This window comes from Priapulus caudatus, unplaced genomic scaffold (genome assembly GCF_000485595.1).
Source record: "Priapulus caudatus unplaced genomic scaffold, Priapulus_caudatus-5.0.1 Scaffold98, whole genome shotgun sequence".
Classification (NCBI taxonomy): Eukaryota; Metazoa; Priapulida; class Priapulimorpha; order Priapulimorphida; family Priapulidae; genus Priapulus; species Priapulus caudatus.
The window spans coordinates 438,998-449,600 of record NW_014577159.1 but is presented as its reverse complement, the minus strand read 5'-3'; the positions used below and the strand labels follow the sequence as shown (position 1 = coordinate 449,600).

Below are 10,603 nucleotides of genomic sequence, written 5' to 3'. Positions count from 1 at the left end.
CCGGGATCCAGCGGTGGGGGGGGGGGGTGGGGGGTTAGCGGGCAGGTGCAGGGACCTGGGTGAAGCCTGCATGTCAGGGGGTTCAGAAAGTTTTTGAATTTTCACAACTTACAAGGCATAAAATTGCATTAGGAGACACATACAGAACAGAATTGTTACAGAGCATATTACAGTACAGTGCAGGGAGTATATATTGCACTGTCATTATCCTAACACTAGAATTAATAATCAACACAAAAATTTACTTCCATTCTGCAAACAAAATTATTTTAATGTACACTTCCACAATGTCCCAAAGGCTAACCTTTATATAATATAAGATGTTCATTGTCCAGGCAGTTTCAAATTTGTTTCTGGTCACTACAGTAGATATTTTATCATATTGAACAACTTTAGCGACTTGTCCTGCTGCAAGGCAAGTCTGTGAGCCCCACAGTGATCAGACATCAGGAAAGGAAACGCTTTATTTGCTACGCCAAAGGTTGCCCAAAAATCCTCCCTTGCGCGCACGATATAATATTCCTAACACCCTAGGAGCTAGGGCGCGATCGCGCGACATTAATTTTTTATCGTTTTCAAAGGTCACCGAAAAAGGCAGCTCGCGACACCACCTTTTATGGTTATGTATATATATGTATTATAAACAGAACTTTCAACTTCATTGGCGAGAAGTGAAACAGTTCGTACCTACGTTTCCTACCACGTGAAACAGTCGCAGAGCCTGGGCCGGCTACTCCATAAAATGAGCCTCAAGGCCACGCGTGACGCGGCAGCTTTTGATGTACACGATCGATCGATCGCGTATTATATCCGGCCTGCGTAGCACGCGCGGCACACATCACATACACACACACTTGCAGCGTCAAATAAATGCACACACTGGCCAACGTCTGACAATCTCAAACAGTGAACTAAGCCGTGTCTATATTGTAAAGCAAACTATATTACAATGTTATTAAATGAAGGTACTGTTGGACTGTAAAATAAAAATTTGTACATTCTAACCCCCCTAAAATTTTCTCTCAACAGATTTAGACGTTTCACAAAAACGACCCTGGGACTGTGAAATCCGCGGATTTCCGCGGATCCGCAGAAGATTCTCATCCCTGCCTAAGGGTCTTAGGTTATTACGAATAATATTACTAATTCAACTAGTTGTGTTAGTATTAGTAATAGTAACTAGAACTTGTTCAGTACTGTTTCCACCCGTCCCTTGCATTTTTTTGCACAGACATAAGCTGCCTTGCTGCGACGAGATTTGAATGAACAAAATAATGCGAATGAGACAATCAGTGCATGCAGTCATACTTTGTACACAACATGCATACAGCAACATGCATGTAAACCCGGCCTCCGTGATTTTGTCACCATTATGAATGATTGTTGACCTCGTCGATTTCGCCAAAGCATAATCTTGACTTTCATTTGGGAAACACCTTTACGATAATTATAGACACAATTTCTGGCTTCTGAGACATTATTAGAGTCCGTGCATCAAAATTATGAAAATTTTAACAAAATCAGGCTATGAAAAAGTAGCTCTGGCCAAGCCTAAAGTAGCTCTCATAAAAAAAATTACGAGAGCTCTTTTTTTCATACAAAATTAAAAGAGCACTCGTAAAAAAAAAGTAATTTTTAGGCTGATCACAATACTTTGTATTAAACTAATATAACCTGTTACAAAATTTTGAAGCGACGAGCGGCGATACTTCGAGCGCCATTTCTGTTGACCTGTGACGTACGCATTCCCAATGTGTATAGCGTTCGGCTAACTTCGACTCCAAGATCGAATGCATCATGGGATGCCTGCTGTCAGTCATGGCGTCACCAGAGCCAGCATGTCAGGCAACACAGGAGCTGAAGTTAGCCGAATGCTATGCGCATTGGGAATGCGTACGTCACAGGTCAACAGAAATGGCGCTCGAAATATCGCCACTCGTCACTTCGAAATTTTGTAACAGCTAGGTTATATTATTATTAGTTTAATACAGAGTATTGTGATACATAGTAAGTCCCAGGATAGCGGAGAAAGGTTCGTGTTTAGAATAAACCCAGTTTGGAAGTTCTAGTCTCGAAAAACGCACCATAAAACTGCCCTGAGTGAATCACTCAGGGGTTCCTCCAAAGAAAAGAATAGCCAATAGGCTCGCGTAGTAACCCTACTCTTGTTGGGTTACATTATTGTATCTACGACTCCGGTGCAGTGTGACTGAGAGGGTCTATGTCACCCAGGGGTACTGCCGGAACGTAACCTGGGTACGGTCCGGTATACCGGAACGTACCCTGGTACTATCTAGTAATATCATAAATAAATATGCCGGACCGTACCTCGCCTACTCCACTATTAGTATTACACGAACGAGTAACGAGTCTAGGGAATCGCCTACCTCTACTCCCTAACCCTATCAAATAGTTACCAGGGTACGTTCCGGTATACCAGACCGTACCCAGGGTACGTTCCGGCAGTAGGCCTACCCTGGGGGACATAGACCCTATGAGTATGACTATGACTGAGTATGAGTACGAGTATGACTGAGTATGAGTATGAGTATGACTATCTATGACTATGAGTATGACTATGAGTATGACTATGAGTATGAGTATGAGTATGAGCTGCAGTGACTGAGTGAGTGGGAGGGGGACAGTTGACAGAGTTGTAACGAAGAGCAATTGAAACTGGGAAAACGCCTTCGTATGGGAACAAGTTTTCTACATTTTACGAACCGCATAGTTTGTTTTATGAATTTCCGTTATGTATTACGTATAGATACTAATGCGTACCTCCTCTTCTGAGAAAGATGCGGCTTTCGGCTTTGCCATCTTCGTCAGCTTGATTTGCGGAATGGCGGGAAAAGCGTATGGCTGCCAAGCACAGCCAATTACATTGCATTTACCAGTTACATTAATCTGTTAGAAGATTGATCATTGGTTCTTTTGGTTTTATTCAAAGAAATTATTACATAAATCATATGGTTTTCCAAAAAGTTGAATTGGTCATTTTATTTCTACTAATAATTTGTTAATAATTTATATCTTTAATCCGATAAATCCCTATATCTGTTTTCAAGTAACTCCAATTTCTCGCAGTTACGAGAATTAGCCGCCATCTTCGCTTACCTACCCTTATCAGTCTTATGTTATTAATATTAATGTTCCCATTTACAAGCGTACTTCAAGTATAGTATCATTTATATAGAGCTCGGATAAAGGAAATGTTAATTTGTTATGTAAGCAGCCGCCCTATCGTATAGGTAATCCGCTTGTTAGGGCTGTTACCTTGGTATTTTGTTCATTCACTAAACTGTGCACCAGTACAGTAGCCTACCAGTACCAGTACCAGTACTCAGTAGTACTGCGTATATTGCACGTAACGTTTCTGACTGGTAACTCACTAAACTGGTACTGGTACTCAGTCAGTGGTAGGGGTGCACTGGTAGTGGTAGTAGTACATTGGTAGTGGTAGTGGTACACTGGTAGTGGGAGTGGTACACTGGTAGTGGTACACTGGTAGTGGTAGTGGTACACTGGTAGTGGTACTGGTAGTGGTAGTGGTACACTGGTAGTGGTACTGGTAGTGGTAGTGGTACACTGGTATTGCCTAGTGGTAGTGGTACACTGGTATTGCCTATTGGTAGTGCCTAGTGGTACACTGGTAGTGGTAGTGGTACACTGGTAGTGGTAGTGGTACACTGGTAGTGGTACACTGCCACTGGTAGTGGTACACTGCCACTGGTAGTGGTACACTGGTAGTCGTAGTGGTATTGGTACTGGTACTGGTAGCGGTATTTCTGGCTTTCTACTAGTACTAGTAACTATATAGTATTACTATTAGTATTACTAATCCTAGTGATGACAAATTGAATAAAATGTTAAAATTACCGACACTATTGATCATCGTAATGAATTGTGTGCATGACAATAAATGAATCGGTTAGGCCGAGAACAAGGATTGCGTACAGTGTAGTGACTAGTCTAGTGTCTTACGTAATGCACACCGCCTATCTACTCTACTAAACGATACTAAAACTACTACTAAACTCTAAAAGTACTAAAGTATGCCTACTTAGTACTAGGCTAAAGTATGCCTCTCCCACGTTAAACAGTTGTCATTTTCTTCTGCATTGCATTTCCTGCAGAAATGGAAGGGCTTCCATTGTAGAGTAAAATAGTTGGTTCAAAAATGTGTATTTTGCTAAACAACTTCACACCTAGATGCACAAAGCTGAAGATAGGTTTTGACCATAATTTGTTGTGGCTAAGTAACAGTAACGGTGTGTATAGGGCCCAAGGCAGGAGATCAGATTCAATAAAAATCAAATCAGGCAGCTTGAAGGTGGATAACTCTCAACAGTTTGTGCACAGGTGTGCAGTTATTAGCTAAAAATGCAAAGTTGATCCATTTTCCCAACTGTTTTACTCTAACATTTAAACCCTAATACTTCTGCAGGAAATTATGTTTGTCGGAGACTGACAAGTGGTGTAGTTTATTAGGTAGGTAGTGTGCATGATCTAGCCCACTACCTTATGGAATTTCAAGTTAAATCAAGGGACATATATATGCATCATTTAAGTACATAACTTTGCAATAAGTTGTGCATATACCATAATATATTCTCATAGTCACATACTATTTGGTACTCAAATTGAACTGCCACAGACAGTTCCAGTTGGAGTATTAGTCACTTAACTCTATTTTACTGCACCACTTAATGCAGTGTTATCGAAGTACAGTTTATCCATTCTACCTACTTGTAGTCAAGTCTTCTTTAGAACCCTGGCCCAGGCCCAGAAATACCTCCATGCATTAGGGCTGCTGGCTTAAACACGTAATGAAAAGTTAAATAGCTGTTTGTGTGGCAGGCTCTAGGTAGTTTTTCCAAGTCCAAGGGATAATTTGATGTTTTGATGGTATCACATGTTTTTAATACTTTTAGCCTAAAGGGGGGCTTATGTCGGGCTTGCGAGCTGACTCGACTGGAAGCAACTGGATTTCGAGCAACTGGAAGCGATCAGCAGCGACTAGTTGCGTCCAGTTGCCCACTGTTCTATTCTGAGCAACTAGTGGCGGCCAGTCGCAGGCAGTCGCGTCGCAGTCGACCGACCTAAGCAATACAGTCGCAGTGAATTCCAGCCAGTTGCTTCCAGTCGAGTCGGCTCGCAAGCGCAACATAAGCCCCTCTTAAAGCTTGTCATACACGATATGCCATTAGCTTAGTAAGCATGCTCAAATCTGATTGCTAATTTGATAGTGCCCTATTATGATTGGATTAGGATTAGAAGGTGATTGCGGTGCTGACGTATACACGGTGGTCCATTGTAGACCTGAGCCACTATTCACCTAAACTCTGTATGCTTTATTTGGCCAAACTGTGCAGATTACCCTGAATGTCCTTAGTAGCTCACTTGTTTCTAGGGACTATATCACCAGGGCATGAAACTAACCGAAAATCGTCACAAGCCAACTGGGCTAGCAATCTGTAAAGTCTACATCCCTTGACAATATCAACCAGCCCTTATGGTGCCGAAGCACCATGGCTAGTAGCTGAGTCTTGGGAGGTGGGGGAGGGGGGCTCCTGAACAATTTTTATTTTAGGCTGTCTGAGACTCATTCCTATGCTTGCTGCTTTGCTTTAATTTATATTAAACATTAGGAAGCCTGCTTAAATTTTGTAGTAAACATGCTTTTCATTCAAACAATCTTTGACACAAATAAATCATATTAAAACAGGAAGTGAATGTCAATGCCATTGGGTAACTTATATTCGTTGTAACTTTAAATCAATACTTATGAAGTAATCCGTATTCAGTTTGTCGTCAGTCCTTATTTTTCAATCAGTCACGCTGAACCCAAGGTCGTGATTAAGCCTGTCTTCCAATTGCTGCCACTCCTTAGAGCTCTCTCATATCACTCTGATATCACTCTGGCAAATAAACACTATGCAAGTAGCAAATGCCACTAGTAAATCGATTCAATGCAGTCTGTCAATTTCTGTCTGATAAACATGTGTGTGGTTGTGACTGCAGTCTGCATCTGTGATCAGCAATTAAGTTATAGATAATGTCTAATGTGTAAGTGTAAGTCTGTATACTAAATGCATATTTTATGCCAACTGTCCATTATCATGTCTAAGTTCATTCACAATCATCGGTTCAAAAGCACCTTTCTGTATCTCTCATGCAACTGTTTGGTTACGCAAAGGACAGTCACAAGAGTGAAAATGGTTTACTGGCACTTGTGCCAGATGCGTGTCAGCGCATACCATAGCTTTGAATTGCATTCCGATTACTCATGATTACTTGTAACGCAGAATAGAAATACTAAGAATATGTGTAAAAAATACTGCACTTAGAATTTCTTGCTGCATATGTCTTCAGTTGCCTGGGATCATTTTGCTGCTTTCTTTTTTTGTAATGATTTTACTTTTAAACGAGTTTAGTCTATCAAACCAACAAAGATGTGGATAAGAGAATGAGTCAACGATGAGTCGTAGATGATAATTCAGTATCTAGGATGTCTATACCTTGAGTGTCGTGTTGCTGGTATTCATGTACGCTCGTATGTCTCAGTCACGTAAGTGTGCCTTTTATATTTTTGGCCTTCACCAAGACACTTGACTGGACTGTACGTTTACTTAGTGTGTTGTTACTACACCAACCCAGTGACCTGACCTGTTGTATTAAGCAGTGAATATTCTGCATTGTGATTCTATTTTCATAGTAAATAATTTTGTATTTTAAACACCTGCACAGGTTAAGTATGCTTGGTTTTCAATAGCATCTTGGCAGAAATGCAAGGCTATGGTTTTCAAACAAACGTTCCTGCATTCAGCTAATTTGATAATCTGAATTATCAATGTTTTGTCTTATAACAGGGTATGCTCTGATAATACCTTTTTAAGCTTCACTCAGAAAGCTGCTATTCAATACATGGCTCCCTTTACTCTGTGTGTTGTTTCTAAGTTTTAGCCAAAACTTGAGCCACTAAAGTTATTTTTAGTCACAAATGGAAAACTAGAGTAACTGCCCACGTGTGCTTATGTAAATCTCACATCTTTGCTGTGTTCGTTTACGTAAAAATGTTTGTATGTACATATATCATTTAGAGTAAGTTGGAGGTGTGGTTAGGTTAGAGTGAGGTTGAGGAATTAGTTAGTACTCGCTTGCAACAACAGAAATTAGATGGCAATTTGTCATTTAGTTTTAATTTGCCATAGGGTTGAATCATTCTTCAAAATGTATTTTGCAGCTTTTGTACAAAAATTGCCTCCATTTTTTTTTATCACATCCTGTAAAAGTGTTGAACACTAGCAGTAGCTTTGACATAGGCAAGCAAGTACCATGATTAAACATTTAAAATATTGCACGTGACCACGTGGTAGCAAGTGTAAGCAGCTGCAATCAACTTCCAGTTTTGTTGTCAAACACCGTAACCTATGATATCAGTGTACAATATTTATAGCATAGTCTTGAAGAGATTTTTAGGTTTTGCTAAATTTAGATTGGAGGTAATGCCTGCCTGACGGCTCCTAGTCTCTTCATCCGGACTTAAACGCCGTTATGTGCCAGTGATGTGTTGAGGATAGTCTTGAATGAGTAAGATATTACAATAAAAAATGTTAAAGATTTTTAAAAAATTCATCGCAAATCGCATGTCTTTCAGAATCGTAGAGTGGACAGTGATCTCGGTGAGTTGGTGTCTCTCCTGTAGCACATCATGAGATGACAGCAGATAGAGGCTGCAAGCAAATTATCCCTCGTTAATCAGGTACGATTGCAGCGCGCTGTGATGAGAGCAAATGTGGAGATGCATTGTAGTTATGTCTCTGTCTTGATACTGATTTCGTGAGAAGTTTGCACCTCAATCCTTTTTTATGTGATAATACTAGAAGATAACCATGGCTCATTTATATATAGGGAGAAGCGATCACTATTCTGTGTGGTAATGAATTCGTGCTGGCCCTCTAGATGCAGTAAGCTGACTTGAAATGTCATGAGCAGGCCCTGTCAATCAATGATGGGCAGTGACCTATGCCACAGCGGGTGCATCGTGATCCCGGACCCGGTTTTGACCCCATTTGAAATACGGTTGTAGTGAGAAGGTTTAAGTCTGCTGAAGATTATTACTTGTTTGAAAATAACGTGGCGCAGCTATTTTCGTATCTCATAATACTTCATTGCCTGATGATAAATGCTTCCTCTCCTTGTTATCTTAGAGCGCATCGCCCGATTTTAAAAGGTGCGGCCCTTTGACTTTTCATGGCCCACTGATGCGGCCCTCGCTCTGAAAAGTTTGCCAACCACTGCCCTAGATGATGCCTAGATGATCAATCGGATATTAATGGACTTGCTGTTGTAGTCATCAAGATCAGGCACACGTGAAGAAAGGTCACATGTGAAAGATCATCTAACCTTCACTGCAAATTCATTAACTGATTGTGATTTCATTCTCACGTTCATTTGTTATTTTTTCGAGGAATTAATTGCGTTCGTCATTGCAGATGATGTTGAGAGCACAGCTCTGAGATTGAACAGCACTTGACTAACGTGTACAACAGTCCTCCGCAGCAATGTGCGCGGCAGTTGTCGGGCCGGACATCTCCCGGCGAAACCCACAGGAGGATTTCGAGCTGATTCAGCGAGTCGGCAGTGGGACGTATGGCGACGTGTACAAAGCGCGCCACATAGACACTGGCGAGTTAGCGGGTAAGCTGGTTGCAACTTCTTTACTGCGACACAAAATCAGTGAATTGTTTGCGTTGTGTCGATTTTGCATTTTTCGTGGTCGTGGCCTCGACTTACTTATGCTATACTTATTATACTTATACTTTATTATTTATTATTAATCAGTTAACTGTTCGCATTGTGTCGAGCGTGATGTATGATCGGATAATGCTGGTCGCTATGTCGGTCGTGGCCAGATGCTTCATTTGTACGTGATAACTTAGTCACTTGGTGATAGTTTCTTGACATGAAAGTGGTTCATACTGGAGTTTAGCTACTGGTGATTATTTCTTGTTATTGCTTAACTGCAAGGATTTGTTTAGAGCACAACAAGCGAAGCCCACATATAGATTTGGGTATTTTAGGAACCAGGGAAACTCTCTGTTTCATGTCATTTGTCATATACGTTATAGAAAATGAGTGGAAAGTAGGATAGAAATCTATTAAGCTAACCAGTGAGTTAGCCAATAGATGTTTTATCATGTTTATGACCCAATTTCAGCAATGCATGTTGTGGCTTGTTTCCTGTAGGGATCATCATTGATTCCTGTACATCCTGGGTACTTAATTATGCATGCAATCAGGAGGAACTCGTTTACGATGCACACTATGAATTCATTTGTTGTTGTCGTGTGTGCACGTATACAGAAAAATATCCAAGTACCAGCAATTTGCACTGAATCAATTATATATGCATAAAATCACGTATTTAATAATTAAATGTTATTGCTAATTAATAATCATTAGTCTTATATGTTATTATTTATGAAAATGCATCCATGTCACTAGATTAGAGTACACTAACGCATGATTGTTGAACAAGCTGCTTGCTGCAATGGAATTTAAAAGTATATATTTGTTATACTTATACATGTATAAATGTCCATATGGATATATTAGTGCGTGTGCGTGCGTGTGTGTGCGTACGTGTGTGTGCGTACGTGTGTGTTTGTGGATATACATGATGCTTATGTATATATATATATATATATATTTCAGCTATCAAAGTTATCAAGCTGGAGCCAGGTGATGACTTCTCCATCATCCGTCAGGAGATTCTGATGATGAAGGACTGCAAGCATCCCAACATCACGGCTTACTACGGCAGTTACCTGCGACGCGACAAACTCTGGATAGCCATGGAATACTGCGGTGGTGGATCGCTCCAGGTTAATGCCTAGATTATATTATATTCTATATATTAAAGAATATATAGTATGTTATTATGTTCAGGAATGATTCACTGTTTATCACCAGTAGTCAGATGTATAACGTCAAGAGCATATAAAGAAGGAGAGCGTACAACGGTAAAATGCTGAAACCATGTTGCAGTATTAGTCGAATTAATAAACTTTCCCCATGTTATTTTGACGTATTATTGATCAGCTGTCCTACCTTGTTCATATAAAACAAACCGCATGTCCCTACGATGCCCCTACGCTGAGATAATAAGCGGTGAAAATCTGGTATTTAGGAATCGTAGGAACATGCGGTTTGTTTTATATGAACAAGGTAGGACAGCTGATCAATGATACTGCAAAGAATCGTCAAAATAAAACGGGGAAAGTTTATTAATTCGACTAATACTGCAACATGGTTTCAGCATTTTACCGTTGTACGCTCTCCTTCTTTATATGCTCTTGATAACGTATATATACATGTATAGAGTGTAAAGCAAGATTTCAAGCTTTAAGTACATTATGGGTTAGTGTTCGTTTGTCATGATGTTTTATGTAATGCAACGTTTCTGACGTGGTTTTCACATGCTGCTACACATGTTGCTACATATGTCTCTCTCTCTCTCGCTCTCTCTCGCTCTCTCTCGCTCTCTCTCTCTCTCTCTCTCTCTCTCTCTCTCTCTCTCTCTCTCTCTCTCTCTCTC

The 10,603-nt window shown here is 40.3% G+C and overlaps 3 protein-coding genes across 4 annotated transcripts in view; 2 read left to right on the top strand and 1 right to left on the bottom strand.

Annotated features, from left to right (window-relative positions):
- The window catches only part of LOC106805061 (ribonucleoside-diphosphate reductase subunit M2 B-like), a 14,257-nt gene extending 12,401 nt beyond the window's left edge, over positions 1–1,856 (top strand). Inside the window, exon 10 of the mRNA XM_014806536.1 lies at positions 1,846–1,856. The gene's annotated coding sequence lies outside the window, so the exon portion shown is untranslated. The remainder of the gene's footprint in view (positions 1–1,845) is intronic.
- LOC106805060 (protein DEK-like) overlaps positions 1–2,889 on the bottom strand; it is a 9,151-nt gene extending 6,262 nt beyond the window's left edge. Inside the window, exon 1 of the mRNA XM_014806534.1 lies at positions 2,782–2,889. Coding sequence (XP_014662020.1) covers positions 2,782–2,820 — 39 coding nt within the window. The 5' untranslated portion in view covers positions 2,821–2,889. The remainder of the gene's footprint in view (positions 1–2,781) is intronic.
- Positions 2,890–3,105: 216 nt separating this feature from the next.
- Positions 3,106–10,603, top strand: part of LOC106805059 (mitogen-activated protein kinase kinase kinase kinase 3-like) — a 10,691-nt gene continuing 3,193 nt past the window's right edge. Inside the window, exons 1-4 of one of the 2 annotated variants that reach the window (XM_014806533.1) lie at positions 3,106–3,227; positions 7,661–7,765; positions 8,499–8,703; positions 9,721–9,890. In XM_014806533.1, the coding sequence (XP_014662019.1) occupies positions 8,568–8,703; positions 9,721–9,890 (306 nt within the window). In that variant the 5' untranslated portion in view covers positions 3,106–3,227; positions 7,661–7,765; positions 8,499–8,567. Of the gene's footprint in view, positions 3,252–7,660; positions 7,766–8,498; positions 8,704–9,720; positions 9,891–10,603 lie in introns of both variants that reach the window. The other variant, XM_014806532.1, reaches the window with a different exon arrangement.